Source organism: Trachurus japonicus, chromosome 14 (genome assembly GCF_045865225.1).
Source record: "Trachurus japonicus isolate A0001 chromosome 14, Traja_1.0".
In the NCBI taxonomy this organism is placed as follows: domain Eukaryota; kingdom Metazoa; phylum Chordata; class Actinopteri; order Carangiformes; family Carangidae; genus Trachurus; species Trachurus japonicus.
Window position 1 is genome coordinate 10,627,932 of NC_140920.1, and position 18,436 is coordinate 10,646,367.

The window sequence follows — 18,436 nt, forward strand, 5'->3', positions numbered from 1 at the left end:
ATGACAGTGTCTCCGTGCATTCAACCAAAGCATGGGCAATTTATTTTGTCCCTGTCAGGACATCGACCGACAAATGCGGCGCAGCCTTCAGTCTGCCCAGTCGTCCACAGCCCATAACCCGCGGATTTACAATCAACAATTGACACATATTCCTGTCCAGGGGGTACCCTTGTTTCCCATCGATATATTTTCTAAATATGAGGTGAGTGCAAATCGCTGATAAGAAGCAAAGGAATATGTCTAATTAGCACGCTATTTAAGCGCCCCGGTCTACGCTGAAAATCTGCCTTGCAAGATGGCGACGTGGTTGAGAATTCAAAGGTGAATTATAGGCTAAGTTAGCCAGCTAGCGACAACAACAACAACAACAACAACATCTTATACGCCATGTTCAACAGCGAAGCGATGAAGTAGCATATACTTAAAAATATGTGGTGATTTTTTAAAATTATTTTTATTTATTGCATGTCTTTGGTGCATTTCCGGAAGAGCTCTCTCTCTTGTTGTGGAAATAGACCCATCCCCCAAGATAAGCTATAAATCCAATTGCGTTTATAAGACTGTATGGTGTTAAAAAGACAACAATAACAGTAGCAATGCATAGCAGCAGCATTTCTCACGGCTATGTTGTGTTATGCCCCCACCCCCCTCTCTCGAAGTTCACCGTGGCTGCAGGGTTTGTGGATGTATCATTAGAGACCATTGTGTATGCTTTTTAAAAAATGAACTAAGAGCTCCAACGTAAAACAACAAAAAGGTCATCAAAGCAATGTACAGTGCATGCATGTACTCTGAAATAGGCTTCACCCACATCGGAGGATGCGATGAAAAAACCTGTTAAAATGGAAAGGACAGAGGTAGGAAACACCCAGTAGCGAATGTACTATACTCTTTTATCTACTTTCATGATCTATAGGAAAAGGTATGAGCAAGTGATACATGAACATGAACATGAACCGTGTTTTGAATATGGCCAGTGTACGATTTCATCATGGATTTCTATGCAAGTTATTATAAAAATGAGGATAAAAACAATAAGGTTTGGAGGATCTAGGACTACTACAGAGGGTAAGTTATCCCTCACAAGTTGCTGTTCAACTTGAAGGATGACAAAATTCTTCCCAGCATCATGTGCAACATTTTTGTTTCCTGTTTCAGTGATTCTCAGCCATGCTTGTAAATATTTGGTCAAAGCCTCACACTCACAGTTCAAGTTCCTGATCAACTATGGCTATTCTGGAGCAAACTGTGTAGAAAAAACAGTGAACAGTGAAAGTAAATCATATAACAGTAATTGCAATGTTTTGAAGTAGCTGTGCTCGGAGTTTCTCTTTAGTTGTTATCGACAATTTGTATTGAGTTGATTTGTGCTCTCAGTCTGTTATCAAGTACTGCTGGAAATGAGAGAGAGAGAAATGAGATTAATTACCTGCCAGGTGCTGGCTTTGTGTAGGGGACATTAGACATGACAACATTTGTTACTGCTTTTATGGGGTACATAAAAAGTTACATCTTTGTAAATGAAATCTGGTTTATTCTGAAAACTGCTCTTGTCCCAGCCACCAACAGTACTGACTGACTGCAGCTGTTTATGTCCAAGTGACTTTGTCAAGATACCGTCGATATTTTTAGTATTTCTGAAATTGTGAAAGTGGATTAAATTCTGGGTCCCATCAAATGCTGTGGCCTGCGGACTGCAGAACAGCTTTTAACCCTGGTTATGGTGGCAGTGGTTGGCGGTTTGCCAGCCCTGAAGTTAGCATCATAGTGCCTTGGCGTGGTGGCCATGCTGTAAATCTTGCAGACCTAGAATAAAAATGAAAAAGCCAGAGAGGCACTCAAATTCACATGAGAAAGACAGAAAAACACAAGAAAACCTCATGGATGGTTTTTTTTTTATATCTTAAACTGGTTTGCAGAAACCTTTCATGTATGTTTTTTGTGTGGCAATCTTTGTTACCTATAAATATTATGACTAAAAAAAACAAAATTAGTGTTGTTTCAGTTGCAAAGTACTCTGGATAGCTGTTATATATGGTTTTATGTCACAGTGCTTTTACATCTTCATTTTTCATATCTTTATTTATCCTCAGCACATCTGCAAAATACTACTGGCGGCTTCATTTCTGAGTGTATCTGCAAATAATCATTGTCAGTGTGGTTAATTTTTTTTCTTTTCCTCCAACAATACCCTCTTGTAATTTTTTAGCATGATTAAGTCATGGTTACATTAAAGCAACTAAAACAATTGAGTCAAGACTGGAGAAAATCTGAATGTTTACTGGAAGGAGTGAAAGAAAAAAGCATTGGCTCTTGAATTGCAGAAGGCCTGTATCATTGCATTTGAGCTGATTAATGTAACAAACAATCCACATCCATCCATCAGCATTCAAATCATTTTAACTCAGTTATCTATAGTCAGAGCCTGTTTTTATTTTTATTTTTCACGCTCACAAACGTACTTGTTTCCATGTGTTGTAAATGCATGTATCTGCAGCTGCACAGTATGGCCCACTGTTTTTTTAACGCACCAGTAGTTCCAACATTGTTCTTGCACTTTTGGTTTAATGGCCTTGAGTTAAGTACCACAAGGTCAAAATTAAGGATGGGTGCGGACTCGGAGTGGCGTGTTTTGAACATCTAAACTTGTTGCCTGCACTGGCAACAGGATGTGATGTGAGCAGGTCAGTGCTTCACTCACCTGCATCATGGAAACGTAGAGAAATATTTCAGAAAGTTTAATTTGTAAGAAAAGGGAATCTTCATTAACTATCATATATGATTTGTGGCATGATGGCCTGTCTAGTTTTATATCGTACTAACCTGTGTTTTTTTCAGATTCGTCTTTCACTATCTCTCATGCAGAAAGATATTGAATATGCTTATACGTATATATATTCATCTTAATACCAAAGCCTGACTACTACTAAATATTGAATGTATGTCTCTGTCTTGGGGCAGGTGGTTTGTGTCTCCAAACATGGTCTAGCTAAAAACCTGTGATCCGTGAAGCCGCAGCAGCCCGGTAGCACTGAGCCAGGATGTCCAGTAGCTCGGGCTACCCCCCCAGCCAGGGGAGCTTCAGCAGCGAGCAGAGCCGATACCCGCCACATTCTGTCCAGTACACCTTCTCCGGCACGCGCCACCAACAGGTAAATCTCCTGCTCTGCCATGTTATGTTTCAGCTATGTTTGTCATAAATGGGCCGATAAGTGACTCAGATATGTGACTTTAATCAGAGACGTTCAAAGTTAACATGTGCAAACATATAGGCTACTGCAGGGAAAATAAGTATTGAACACGTCAATAGACTTGCATGGTGAGCGATGCCATGACGGTTGAGTGCATTACTCATTATTTTGTTTTGTTTTTACAACTGTATCTGCTGATTCCAGGTCTGTCTAAAGCTTTCTGTCAGGCCTCCTTGGCTCTTGGACAACTCTTCTTAGTTTTCTTTTGACTCTGTCAGAAATCTTGTGAGGAGCACCTGGCTGGTCGTGGCCAATTTATGGTGAAATGTTGTTCTTTATAGTTCTGGATAATGGCACTAACGGATAAAATGGTGCATTTAGACATGTCTGTAACCGATGCCATCAGTATGCTCTGCGAAACAAGGTCTTGAGAGGGCTCGTTGCTTTCACCCATCATGAGATGCCTCTTGTGTGACACCTTGGTGATGGGAAACCTTTTTATAGGCGTCAATTTGGACTAAACCAGCTGATATTACTTTGCACTGATAGGGGACAGGATTACTTTCTAAATACTGACAGACTCCAGCTGCTTTCTTGGCTTTCTAAACCTTTTTGCACCTCCCTGTCTTCATTTGTTCAATACTTATTCCCTGTGTCATTTCACTTTATTACACATAACTTAAATTATGGACATACGTAAATGTTTGGATTTCTTTGCATATGTGCATCACTTGGGTTGTTACCAATATCTAGTGAAAATTGCATGTCAGTAGCTCTATTAGAAATATATTTTCTGAGAAAAATGTTGACGCGTTCAATACCTACTTTCCCCGCTGTATCTGAATATTAGGAATATAATAAAACTTAATCTATGCCTTACAAGTGCATTAACATCTCCAGATGGCCTCATAGTGAATATAGTTTTGTTAGTTGTTAGTTTTGACTCTTGTTTGTAATGGATTTATATAAGGACATTTAAAAACAAGACAGGTTAAAATCATTTTTCAGCTTTGGTGGGATTCATTAAAATGTTTATGATGATAAAAACTGGGACATCATTCCCCCTCTTGATTGTCCTTTTGGGGGTTTATTGAGATGCACAAAAGAGCAACAGTGAGGTTGGGTGAGGACCAGACTCACCTGGCCGTGAGCACTGCAGGTTGATTTCAGAGTTACATTTCAGGCTTGTGCAGGATTACTGATGATTGCTTGGATGCAGACAAAGATGCTTTATAAGAAGATGCATTACAGGCAGCATCGATGGTATCAAATAATGTGCACTTCCTGTCTTCAAAGTGGCTGCTGTCGAGATCACTTATTCATGTCAAAACATAACAAAAATACACAACAGTAGATGCAGTTTGAATTTGGGCCTGATTTTGCAGCTTGTTTTTATAAAGCTATCTTAATATCTAATCCAGCCAGTACAAGATCGTATCAGTCTAATGATGCCCCAAAAACAGTAACAGTAGTATTATTAGGAAACAAAGAAGTACTAGTTTTCCCTCCAAACGTCTGCTCCTGGGGTTAGGGTTAGGGAGAGCGACGTCTGCAGCGCTGCAGCAGTGAGTGAATAAAGTTTCTCAAGATATCTGGGTCTTGATGACGCCATTTTGATGTCAGAGTGTTTGGAGCATCTGTGTCTTGTAAAAAATGGATTCAGAGTCAATTTCAGTAACTATTGGGTAGAAAAAATAATCAATAATCATGTTCATTTTCCCCACCAGAATGAATAGACTCAGACCTGCTGCCGGTGGGTAGAGAACACGTGACACAGTTACAGGAAATTATTGAAAGTGAACCGTCTCTTTTCCTAACTGTCTCTGCTGCAAAGTGCGTGGCAGTGAGACGAAATAATGAAGTAACAAGTAAAATTTGAAGCTGCAGGGGAGATATTAGTTGAATAAAACTTTTAGGCTGCACATTTATTTCATTGTCAGTCTCACAATAGAGCTCCTTTGCATGCTTCGTGTTGGTGGAGTTTTGATCTCTTCAGACTGTTTCCTTTCTCCGAGCACCTTGGGAGTAGGTGAGGTTGTTCCAGAAACCTCTACTGTGAGGCGGCACCTGTGATGACATTTTATCTGAGTAGGTAGTGCGCGTCTGTTGAAGTTTCTGCGACTGCTTTTACAGAAAATAAATGGTGAGTGACTCATCACACAACTCAGCTTGCAATTTTCAGTATGGCATCTGCAAAGGGGCATTTTGTTGCCCAAACCAAGTTGCAGCAATATTTTCACTGCATACGTAAGATCAAGCTGCAAGTGAAACTTTTAGTTTAAATTCCCATCATTTAATTTTTTTCTGAAAGAGAAACCCACTTCCTGTGAAGAAATGCATAGTTTGATTTTGATATTTTGATATTATTGATATCCAGCTGAGGTATGATTATAGGTGTATGAATTAACTGTAACACTGTTTTGTCAATATAAAATACAGTTAATACTTTCACAACTATTATCTCCTCATTGAACAGTTGTGATATCTGGTTTGTTTTCACTAATTACGCAGCTCTATAAGGTTTGTAGAGTAATTCCAACACACTGTCTAGTTGTGTGTTTATTTGACTGTTGTGAGTATTGGATAATGCTTGTCAACCGTTTTGGTTTCTAATTCGTAGAAACTGGTTTTCACAGAAAATTGTTGAGGGTACAGTTCTGAGCATTTGGATTGTTTGCTTACATCTGGGACAAAACTGGAGTTTGGAAATGTTTCCTGTAACTGATTTTGCTTGTTCAGGTTTGTTTGGAGGTCACAGTGTGCTGATAACATTGATGTGAGATTCAACCAAAATGCATTTTGATAAAAGCTTTTGGTATTAGGAATGTTTTTGTTCATTCTTCTTTTTCTTTCCTCAACAAAATTCAGTTCATGTTGCCAGAGAGAAGCCGTGCTACTGGCAGCAGTGATATTGCAGTGCCGTGCATGATGAGATGTTCGACTAGGGAGGGGCTTGAGCTTGCGCTTCTTCCACCTCCACAGTTTACTATTACAAATATATGTTTTTTTGTCAGTTGAGAGCTGACAACTGACTTACGTCTTTTTAATACCAGAAAATCTCAAGGTGGTGGAGCAGAAATAAGTGCAGCCAGCCCCTCGGATCCTCGGTGTCACCACACCTCGTCCCTCCTCATGCTCTCGTGCTCCACTCACCTCTGGGTGACAGGATGGGCCACTACGGCGTGCTGCTGCTCCGAGCCTCACCCCTATACCTGACATAACTGAGTGATGTCACCTGGCTGGCCCTGTTTGCTTCCAGCCTGCGGGATTTCAGCTAGCTTACACATGACCCGGTCGTGGCGCCATCTGTCCTGGCCCTGAGTCAATATCTGCCTTTCAGCCAGAAAGGATGTGTGGTGCAAGCTCAGGTTCTGGTAGTCGCAGATTTGGCTCCGCTGAACCAGAGGTGCAGGCTCCAGGGACCCTGGAAGAGTATCGAACGTGTCCCAGATAAGGGAGGGGGGGCATCCTCCACTTATTGCCCAAATAACAATCCTGGTGATCATGACCTCCCAGTTTGCTGTTATTGGCTCACAGCACCGGTTTTGTAACAATCCCATGTTCACGACTTTCACAAAGTTGTTTCCCTCTATGTTTTTGTTCATGATCCAAAACTGGTTGACGATCCAATCTTCAGGTTTTCGAGTGATGTAATCAACTCTCTCTTAGGACATGTTGTTGTTGTTCTGGACTCCCCCCCTTGACAGAGTGGTGACGTCACCCTTGTAGCTCCAGCTCCACGGGGCTGGGAGTTGCTGACATGACGACAGTGATCTGACTTTTACCATCTGTCATCCATGATCTTAAATGCTGCTGTGAAAAAGCTGACAGAAAGATAGAGGAGCCCATTTCTATACATGGTGGTGAATGTAAGGAGCTGGAGGGGAACCCGTAGGCCAGATAATCCTGGAAGATCTGACCTCTGTGTGGCAACTGGTGTCAATTTAGTTCTTTACCAGGAGATAGCTGATAATAATAATGGCTTAGATTTATAAAGTGCTTTTCACGATACCAAAAGTGCTTTACAGAAACCATTATTAAAGGAGAATTCTGGTCATTTTCTAAGTAACGCTCTACAGCTCTAGGTCTCCGGGTGCGACCATAGGAAAAAATCAGAGAAAAATATCTGCAGACCGGACCGAGCTCTCTAGCTGCGCTACACTGCAGTTAAACAGCGAAGTAATGGGGGCAGTTCTTCTAACCGCGACTTTGGCCTCTATATAATGCTCAAAATATTATACTACTATACTATACTATATAATACTGTTTCCATATTAACAAAGACAAAGATGTGAGGAAAACATGGATTTAGGAGGAAAAAAATGATTTTGGATGCGGGAAAAAAAGCTGTTGTTGCAAAGCATTTGTAGTGTTATTTTGAGCATCATAGAGGCCAAAGTCGCGGTTTGAAGAACTGCCCCCATTACTTTGCTGTTTAACTGCAGTGTAGCGCAGCTAGCAGGAGGAGAGCTAGGTCCGGTCTGCACATATTTTTCTCAGATTTTTTCCTATGGTCGCACTTGGGGACTTAGAGCTGTAGAGCCTTACTTAGAAAATGACCAGAATTCTCCTTTAACTCATACAACATTCACACCAGTGGTGTAGCTACGGTACTTACTGTAGCCACAGCCCTCCGACCACCACCAAACATTCATACACATTCACACGAGGCAAGTTGGGTAAGCCCAAGGACACTACGACAGCAGGATTTGAACTGCCAGCGACCTGCTCTACCTCCTGAGCCGCTGCCGACCTGCTAATGATGATGCCTTTTGACTTTTCTGACGTGGGAGTCTTTCTCTTCCAGGATGAGGGCAGTGACTGCTCTGTGCTGGCGGCTTCCCTGATGTTTCTCGTGTTGGGTTCCTGCTTAGTGTTTCATAGTGATACTCATGCTGTGTGCTGCTGCTGATGCAAATCCTGTCGAGAAGGACCGGCCTTCCTCTCACCAGCTGCAGACGTGGTGGGATCAGTTGCACTGTGGCGCTCAACCTGGCAATGATTCCTCTTTATTTGACCTGCTGCTGCAGTTTATTTGACCTGCTGCTGTTGCTGCTGCTGCAAGCGTGCATCTGGTTGCTGCCTGCCGCCACATTTTCCCTTCCTCTGGTGGATTTGTAGACTCGGGACCACCCACAGCTGCAATCTCTCAGGATCCTTTTGATCATTTGTTGTTGCCATGCCAGTCATTACTGTTTTAACTGTCCACCATCCACCTCGTACTTATTAGATTGAGTGCAGTGGAGATCTTAAAGGAAATTTGGTGGGTTGGGGGTTGTGTGACATGCAACAAACGGCCTTGCTCAAACCCAGACATTGGAGAAAGTCTGTACCTTAAACCTCCTAGACCACCATATTGTTGCCAACTTGTTCATAAAGTTGTCTGTGTTGTGTTTCTCTTACCATCAGGATTTCACCGTCCCAGACTATCGGACTCACATGCAGGATCCACAAGGTCGGAGAAGACCATCCTTACTGTCTGAATTCCACCCTGGAACCGAAAGGTAAACGATTCACTTGAAATATATCGCCTACGTCCACGACAGATGATGAGTGAATGCACATACACAATGTCCATACTAGGTGTTTTAAATTCTTCAATCTTACCGTCTGTACTGCAGAGTTGTGGTGCATTGTCAGGGCTCCAGACTTCCCCTAAAATTAGATTTGAGACAGTTCAAGTAAATTTTTCATCTACTTGCGTATTTGCAACCAGTAAATTTGTGTTCTTCATCGTGAAACATGGAAGAGGCGACTTCAAGAATCTGGAATCTGGAATCTGTCATTACAGGTGTCAGGCTAATGTGTATGAGGATCATAAATGAAAAGGAAATGTGATTATTTGCTTTGCAAGTCGATTTACAGTGTGCGCCCCTAAATGTTCTGCTTGCGCTCCTAAAATTTTAAGTTAGGGGTCACTGTGCTCCTAGTAGAAAAAGTTAGTTTGGAGCCCTGATTGTAGTTTTTCCTCTTGCACTCCACTAACGAATGCCATCAATCACTACGTTTACATGCACAGCTTAATCGAGCTATGCTCAAAATTCGATTCGATTTTGGCGTCTAATCGGACTTTTTAGTCCGATTAGACGCCAGTTTACATGCAACAGAGAAAATCGAATAACTGACGGTGTCCTCCTCCTCAGGTGGCGATATGCGTCTTTTCAGCGGGTTAATACGGCCCCCTGTCCTGTTGACTGTCACCGAGTAAAAAACTGAATGTAAACAACTTAATAAGCTTAATAAATTCTCAACTACAGTCCCCGACCAGACAAGTCGGTCTGGGCTGGGTTCGGGCTGAGAATAGGATACAAATGACGGTCCACAGACTTCATTTTCTCTCCCCTTCTCTCTTTCTTTATAAAACACAACCTCTCGCTGGTCGCACTGTGTGAAATGCACTGAATCGGCACTGACGCCGTTTTTCTTCTTTACTTGGCTGGGTTCTGGCGGCTTCTCTGCTCCATTTTGTGCCATCTCTACTGTCGTCGAGCATATGCACATGCGTTGTCCAATTTCAGTCCGATTAATGCAGAAGAAAATCGATTTCCAATCGCATTATCTGGGTGTCTTAATCGAAGTTGGAGAACTCCGATATTAGTCGGACTAACGTGTTTACATGCACTTCAGTTGTCCAGTTATAGTCGGACTAAGACAATAATTAGTTTTTTTTTCAAGTGTCATGTAAACGTACTGAGTGTCTCCAGATTAAAATATAGGAGTTGCTTATGGACACAGAGAGATGTGACTTTTGATACATCTGTTAAAAAATGACCATGTATTCTGTTCCTCAGGCCTCCAGAGAGACGCCATGGCTATGAACAGCAGTTTCACTCCGTCACATCCCAGGCTGAGCATGAGAGCTTGGATAATAAACGCCCTCGCATGGAGACAGTTGCTGAGTCCCACATCACCCGCACTCCTCCCAATGCTGGGGGTATTGTCCTGCCAATGCCCCACTCAGTGCAGGACAGCTTACGAGCCAGTGTTGAGGCCAAAAAGGTGGGTGCACACACAGTTGTGATTTTGTTCACTCTTCTATGTAAAGGTAAAAGTACTATTTGTCACATATACAGCTAGTACAGTGAAATCCTTTCTCTGCATTTAACCCATCCCTGAGGTAGAGGTGTGAGGTAGATATTATAGTCATAGTGAATAAGGAATGAGAAAGTGCAATTTTTCTCAGCTCAGTGACCCTTTGTGTGTGTTTTTGACAGGAGTCACAGTTCTCAGTCAAAGTGGAGTCCCCATCCCAAGGAGGACCTACGCTGCACATGGCGGATGAGCAGGACAATTCTCCTTCCAAACTATCCAAAGAGGAGCTGATCCAGAGTATGGACCGTGTGGACAGAGAGATTGCTAAAGTGGAGCAGCAGATTTTCAAGCTGAAGAAAAAGCAGGTTGGTTACATAGTGAGAATATTTTGTCCCTGAACATGGTTCAAACACAATGGGTGTTGTATAAGAAAAAACTTGGCACAAGTAACAGCTTTTAACTGAAGCAATCACCCATCAAACAATAAATGGATTTTATGTCCTTTTGCCTTTTTTATGAAGCAGTGTGTATTTATAAACCACCATAATTGAAGTTGACAAGTCTTTTAGATGATTTATGTTCAGGGTTATAATTAGATTTTGAAGATTTGGCAGTGACAGTGGCGCTACCTGAAAGGTGAGGTACTTCTCATTGGGGCTGCAGCTGCTGATTATTCTCTCGATTATCGACTAATCCAATAAGGTCTTTTGCCTTATTTAATGGCGATAGTAAAAAGACACGTCTGTAGTAAAAAGACATGTCTGCAAATTAACAATCAACAATCAATCATGCGCGCGCGTCTAAGTGTCTGAGAGAGTAAGTGAGAGGAGTGCCTGTATAAAATGAGGAATGAATGTTCTTAAATGTGTTAAGTCGAACAACTCACGATCTGAACTTGTCGTTACAAATAACTAATTACCATACGTCCTCGCTAGACTTGAACTCAATTAGCAAACACTTTCAATGAACATATTTACATTATGTAACGTTGCTGAGCCGGTATTGTATGAAACTTTAGTTTTACAGTGGATGCAACTTGAAATGGTCCTGCACCCTTTATTATATGATATTGTCTCTCTCCTCATTTTCTGTCTTTTCTTAGAACTCTGACAACGCTGTGTGTCAGTAATAAAAGTCCATGTGAAACACAAACAGCCAGTATACTATATTGCAAGTGTAATTGATTTAAAAAAAGCTTCGATTCAGGAAAAAGTACCTTGATCGATTGAAGTAATCGTTTCAGCCCTACATCTCATATTGTCACATTACCTGAAGATAGTTCAGATGCCTGACTCTATTTGAATTGAGAAACATGGTGTAAGTGTCAGGAGGCTCCCACTAATCCCTGCACGTTAGCTCAGTTTCTCATTGATAATCAGCTCACAGGGTCTTAATCTACAGCACGAACAATGTCTAGAAACTTTTCACCTGTCCTATAGGATACATTTACAGATCTGTACTGTAACAGACCTGTGCCTGCCACTTAACTGTATATGTTTTCTAGTAAGGTGCTCTCAGAAGCATTACCAAAAGCTACAGACTTGTTGTTTTTGCTGATCTTTCTGTCTGGATTAGTGGATTAATCTAGTTCGAAGCTGCCTGTCTCCTATCGTTTTTTCAGTTCTGTCTCATTAGATGGGAATGTAAGATGAGCTTTTCTAGGAGAGAATACCTCTCCGTTATTCGCTTTCTCCGGGATTTATTTGTTTATTTGAGGTATTTCAGGAACTCCTAATCTTGTCCCTGTAACCTGGTAGTTTACATAACCTTTAACTTGTAAACATTGACCTACCAGAGAATCGATCAGCTTGTCTGTCAGTATCAGCGTGGCCTCAAAGGCAGAAACCTTCAGTTCAGTTAAAAAAAAAAAGAAAAAAGAGTTGTACTTGAGCAAGCCTGTAAAGAATAATCTGATAATGCCTGCATGGGCCTCAGACACAGGAGCTAAAATCAGATCAACACTGTGTTGATGCATCTTTGTTCATTTTTTTCCCACAGCAAATGGTGGAAAAACAAAGATAAGAAAAAACACAGTCTTTAATTGGGTCATGTGTCGAAGAAAAGAGGCTCCACCTTCCCTGTGTGTATTTTGCATGTCTATTTATCATGTTCCATAGGTTTAAAATGTTGTGTTGTCTTTTAGCAACAACTGGAGGAGGAAGCAGCAAAGCCAGTGGAGCCAGAAAAGCCAGTGACCCCTCCCCCAGTGGAGCACAAGCATCGTAGCATCGTCCAGATCATCTACGACGAGAACAGGGTTAGTCCTGTGCTGCACCAAGACACGCCTGCACTGAGCATCACGTCTCATAACTCCCTTTTCTTCATTTTGTTTATGCTCTGAATAATTGCAGCTGTTCTTCTAGTTGTCATCACTATGCAGCTTCAAAGCAGGAAAAAAAACTTCCACATTGTTTTTCAATTGTTCTGATTAAAAAGCCATAAATTGTGCCGTGAAACACCAAGATGAGGACAAATATTTTTCTGCCATGTGCATAGCAGCATAGCAGACATGGCCAAGCAGTTACTGTCACTCAAACTAAGTTTAAATTGTGTTTTTAAGTCTCTGATCTGCAGCTCTCCGTTCTTCTGCAGCTTCTTCCAAACATTTAGGGCTTGGAGACTTGCTCCTGCGGGTTCATACAGATATCTTATTTTAATGTTTAGTGATCATCTTTTTGTTGTACCTTAGTTGTGTCATGTTACCTCAGACACAAACTGAACATTTCCTTCCCGCTGCCTCCTCTTCACTTTTTAAGTTTTCCACCAGAGAGCCAGTGGGAGCTGTGTTTTAGCAGCTGTATTAGCTCAACTCTGCATGTGCATCATTCCCCACCACTCCCGTTGAAAAACAGCATTTGGCATAGTGATGTTTTAATTTTCAGAAAGAATATTCAAGTGAATCTCCTGTTGGGATATGTTGCAATGCCTTCTGCTTTTTGCATTATTGATGTTTTGAAGGCTGCAGTGAGAGAGAGTAATCTTGTTTTTACTGCTGTGTGTTTTTATCAGATATTTGATCAGTTAATTTTTGGCATTTTTAAAAAAAAGTCCGTTAAGAATACATAAACGCTCGAACAATTAATCAAAAAAGTATTAGAATCCATTAATTGCTGCTCATTTCTTCATAAGCAATGCAAACATTTGATGGTTTCAACTTCTGAAATGAGAGGATTTGCAGCTTTTTCTGCTCTCTCTCTCATGTTAAATGGAATATTTTGGACTTTCAATTAAACATAATTAGATTTGATGTCATCATCTCATGTTGTACAACATTGCACCAGGCATTTTTCAAAATGTTTTCTGATGTTTTACAAAACAAACTAATATAACAAGATTTGCATCAACGGATTAATTGCTAATGTAAGTAATTGTACGTTTCAGCCCTCTGTGTGTGTGTGTGTGTGTGTGTGTGTGTGTGTTATGGAGGTCACTATAGTTCATGTCTGTCAGACAATGTTGTGGTAGGAGACCACTGAGACACGCCTTCCTTCTCAGTCAGCAGTTAACCCTTTAGGCTCTTTAGCTGCTCCAGCTCTGTGCACAGCATTTTGTCTGGCAGGCGGGGTTGTTTGTCTCAGCCTGTAGATGGAGGCTTATGAAATGTGAAAATGCTCGTGATGGCGCAGAACAAGCTAACAGCACAATTATGCTGCAGTGGAAAGATTCTTTCTTCCCCTTGTTATCCAATTGTTTATATAATTTTTCTTTTATAATGTTTTGCTCCTTTCAGCCAATTCAAGCTGCTCACTTCCTAGTTCTTGCTTCAGTTAAATACAATATTTATACAATAAAAACGTTGGAGAAAACACCCATAATTCTTTGCACAACGCCAGTAACTATTAAAAATGTTAGTTTTGGTTGTTTTTCAGAATCATTTGCCCCTTTTTATGTAACAGATGATCTTGCTCAGACTGCAGATTGACCTTTAGTTGGCCTTGTAATCAAGTTGTCAACTCTTGTCCAATTTATTTTTATTTTCTTTTTAGAAAAAAGCTGAAGAGGCCCATAAAATATTGGAAGGTCTTGGTCCTAAGGTCGAGCTGGTATGTGATGTTTTTTTTTTTTTCTTTAAAAAAAATAATATTTTCTGTCCTTTTCATACGCTTTAAGGAAGAAGTAACATTGAACTCTGCAGTGAGTTTGAGGTTTACTGCTTTGCCAAATAGCTGAGGATTAATCCACTCCTTATTTCTGGTCTGCTTTCTCTTTCCCAGCCCCTGTACAATCAGCCGTCGGACACAAAGGTGTACCATGACAACATCAAGACGTGAGTATCAACATTTTTTCTCCCACTGATTCATGTCATAAGTGTCTGTAAGCTGCTGTAAAAGCGCAGCAGACACGATGCACACACCGGTTGTAGGAACTGTCTCAGCTGAGCAAAGTGTCGGAGGTACTGCTGAGCTCAGCGCGATAAGCCCAGCTGATAACTCTGTCTAATCTGATTGCTGAGTCACCTGATCGCGTTTGCCCTACTGACACCAAGGAAAGTGATTGGGGGAGTGGAAGCGAAAGAATGTACATGTGTCTGTCGGTGCGAGGTGTGTGTTTTTTAAAAGTAGGCGTGTTTTGTGGGTTGAAGGTCATGCTGTCTAGGACAGAAACCCTTATCAGTGCACCATGAGAGCCGCCCATCTGGCTCAGTCGTTTATCGAGACAGACACCACCTCTGTGTGAATGTGCTGTACAGTCCACACTCTCAGGGTCAGCTCTCTCACTATTATCTCCCCGCAGTCACCATCATGAGTAAACATAAGTTTTCCCAGTATTTTGTGTCTGCCATATTGCAAATAAACAGTGATATGTCTGTGATATTTTTGGTGGGGGGTGTCAGAGTTTTCTAATATACAGAGGCGCTCTTGTCTTGTCTTAGTTTTGCACTTATTTGACCGTCTCTGGCAGAATAAAAGGTTTCAACAAAGGCATTCTTTTTTTTTTTTAATGTGCTGATTGCATGATTTCTTGGATACGCCACAATAATTTGTTCTGTCGTTCTATTTTAGCAACCAAGTCATGAGAAAGAAGCTGATTTTGTTCTTCAAGAGGAGGAATCATGCTCGTAAACAAAGGGTAAGCATCCCTGCTGTTAAGAAACCGAGTTCCAGGTATTTCAGTCTCTTCTGGACACAACATTACCTGCTCCACCCATTCCCACGGCCACTGTTAACAGTCACATCATACCTCACAGTCTACACTCAGATGACTGCAGCTGAACTTTTGACAGACTCCACCTGAAACTGATGAATATTCACATGTTATCTGGTTTTGACATCTGTATTTTTTTATACAGTCACATTCCAGGCAGAAACAAGCTAATCTGGCTCAGCCGTCAGAATACAGACTTAATATTACACACACTTCAACTGGCTCGGGAGTCGCTGGTGAAACTCAGTTCAGGAGTTTTGATTGTTCCTCAGTGAACGTTTATATAATACATCAAATAAGGAACTTTTGAAATCCCTAAATCTCTGTGTGTGTTGTGAAATCAAGAAATTGTAAGCTGCACTGAAAGTAATTAATGAACCAGATCAAGAGACTGTAAACATGCTGGTGGTTTTGTGTGGTAATGTGCTAAATTATAACTTAAGTATTCTCGCAATGACATTAGATGACAGATATGTTCACTATGTTAGTCAGTTGTATTAGCAATGGTTTATATTTGCTCATTAGCACTAAAACCAGAGTACAGCTGAGGCTGAATTTCATTTGTCTTGCAGATATCTGGTGATAGGAAATAGTTCGCTTAAAATTTTGACTTAATTATCACAGTGAAAAAGACACATTTCACTTCCTCAGATGTCTAATGGTGGCACTAGAGTCAAAGTCCATTTCACTTCCTCAGATGTCTAATGGTGGCACTAGAGTCAAAGTCCATTTCACTTCCTCAGATGTCTAATGGTGGCACTAGAGTCAAAGTCCATTTCACTTCCTCAGATGTCTAATGGTGGCACTAGAGTCAAAGTCCAAAGTCTGTAAGCTGGGAACCAAAACTTAATAGAAATTGATCCAGTAGTTGTTGTGGTGTTTTGGTCTCGACTGAACTAGTGGACCGACTGAGCAACACTGTGACGCATTACGTTATGATGAGCATCCGACCGAATGGGAAACGCCTGTTTATTGAAAAGGACTGCTGCGAGCCAAAAACTGTTTTAAATGGAACAGAATAACAAATATTGTGACATCAAACAAGAGAGATTTGAGCAGTGCTGTCTTTTCTTATCTGTAACTGGTGATCTGAATATTTCTGGATCACCCCATGTTGAAAAACTTGGATCCTTTTTAGTGCAATGGCTCAGTGGGTCCCACCTTTGTCTGGCTGTTCCCTGTCAGGGTCAGTCGGACCTTTTGGACTCTGAACAATGGCAGAGTGCACATGGCCTCGTGCCAAGAGGAAGGTGAATTGTTTGTCCCTTGCTGCAGAGAGTGGAAGCCAGGGTGTGTTGTCCTCCCAGTAGAGGAGTCTTTCCATATTTTTTTTTTTACCAAACATTTTAACTCTTGCACCTCTGCACATGAGTTTAACTTGCAGGTTTTTCTATCTTTAAATGTTTAGATGTTTGAAAGCTGAAACGTAAGCATCTGCAACAAAATGTCAATGAACTTATGAAAGCTATTTGTAAACAGAACAAATTGTGCTCGGGTCAGGACACTGAATTAGGCAATTTGAAAGACAAACCCAAACCCACAACAAACACAGCCAGTTCCTGAGCGGTGTGTACTCCCTCAACTCTGCTGCTCTCCTCTCACCTCCAGTTTCTGCAGCCTTTCTGGAGTTGTTTACTTTAGTTTTCACGTTCACTTTTAAAATAAAATACAAACTGTAGCACCAGTTTCACAGTAGAAAAGAGAAATGTCATGGCCATTGTTGATATTTAATCTGATAGTTCGGTTTTAGTAGTTGTGTTTCCATTATTTGCAGCATTTTGACTTCCTTCCAGTGAGTGAACAACAACACATTGCACCAACTGTGTACCCCCAGCAAACTGAACTCCTGCCATTGCTTAATCAGAAACATGACAATGTCTCCCTGACAAACAAGTTCTGTACAAATAGTTTTAATTAGAGTTCAGGAATATTTTCTTTTGGCACACAGTCAAAAAAAAAAATCTAAATATGCATTTGTCATGCTGTGTACACAGGAACAGAAGATCTGTCAGCGCTATGACCAGCTGATGGAAGCGTGGGAGAAGAAAGTCGAGCGAATGGAGAACAACCCCAAACGCAAAGCCAAGGAGACCAGGACACGGGAGTACTATGAAAGGCAATTTCCTGAGATCCGCAAGCAGAGAGAGCAGCAGGAGCGCTTCCAGAGGTAACAGTCTTGAAACTATTGAACTGACGTATTGTATTTGTGGCTCAATGATTGGTTGTTTATTGAGCAATACTACTTAACGCAGAGACGACAATCATCTTATCTCTCAAGACAGAGAAATAGCAAATATTCAGTGGTATCATTCGACTTTGCTGGAACTTTTGCTCAACATGTGACGAGCAATCATTGATCAGAATTGTTGCTGATGAACTCTCTGTTGATACAGACATATAATTTGCTGGTGGATTGAGATGAACTGTGCTTAATGTTTACATGACCTATAGTTGAAGAAAACAGTGTCTCCGTCTAGTTCTTTCATAATAATCTTGACAACATCTGCAGCCACTCCCAGACGTTAAATTAGTCTCCTCTGTTTTAAGGATATCTGTTCAGCTCTCACCTAAATGGAGAGCACTAGGTGGTGAGTGGTGGCCTACTTTAGGCAGAGACACTGTCTGTCTGAGTGGCTCTGGAGAAGTGGGAGACAAGGTCAGGGTCCAGCGCCTGATTGTAGCTGGCGTTGATGCTTTGTGCTTTCATTGAAATCTCCAAGTAAAGAGTTTGCATGTCTGCACTGTTTATGCAGACTGCTAGACCATGAAGGAGAAAGCAAGTAATAACAGGCCATAGAGAATTGTATTAATTCATTATAATTGTTAACAATTTGCCTTAGTTTTGATTGGAATAGAAACAACCTTGCAAAAGTCATTGAAAGCTTGGACATTTAAGATACTGTCTAGAAATTTAATGCAACATTTGAGATACATACAGTTTTTAAAGAGGAACTGTGTATGCTTTGCACCTTAATTAAACAGATTAATTGGGATGGTTAAATGACTTACCGGGAGAATGGAGGCTTTTTGCCTTCCACCTAGCGTCTCTTGGCCGAAAACCAACTTTG

At 41.1% G+C, this 18,436-nt stretch overlaps 1 protein-coding gene across 9 annotated transcripts in view; it reads left to right on the top strand.

Moving 5' to 3' along the window:
* Positions 1–18,436, top strand: part of ncor1 (nuclear receptor corepressor 1) — a 56,451-nt gene that overhangs the window by 718 nt on the left and 37,297 nt on the right. For 8 of the 9 annotated variants that reach the window (XM_085797428.1, XM_085797432.1, XM_085797433.1 and 5 more), the window contains exons 1-10: positions 59–202; positions 2,962–3,152; positions 8,601–8,695; positions 9,983–10,190; positions 10,406–10,588; positions 12,367–12,480; positions 14,210–14,266; positions 14,438–14,490; positions 15,227–15,293; positions 17,363–17,535. In XM_085797428.1, coding sequence (XP_085653554.1) covers positions 3,042–3,152; positions 8,601–8,695; positions 9,983–10,190; positions 10,406–10,588; positions 12,367–12,480; positions 14,210–14,266; positions 14,438–14,490; positions 15,227–15,293; positions 17,363–17,535 — 1,061 coding nt within the window. In that variant the 5' untranslated portion in view covers positions 59–202; positions 2,962–3,041. Of the gene's footprint in view, positions 1–58; positions 203–2,961; positions 3,153–8,600; positions 8,696–9,982; positions 10,191–10,405; positions 10,589–12,366; positions 12,481–14,209; positions 14,267–14,437; positions 14,491–15,226; positions 15,294–17,362; positions 17,536–18,436 lie in introns of those variants that run through there. The other variant, XM_085797430.1, reaches the window with a different exon arrangement.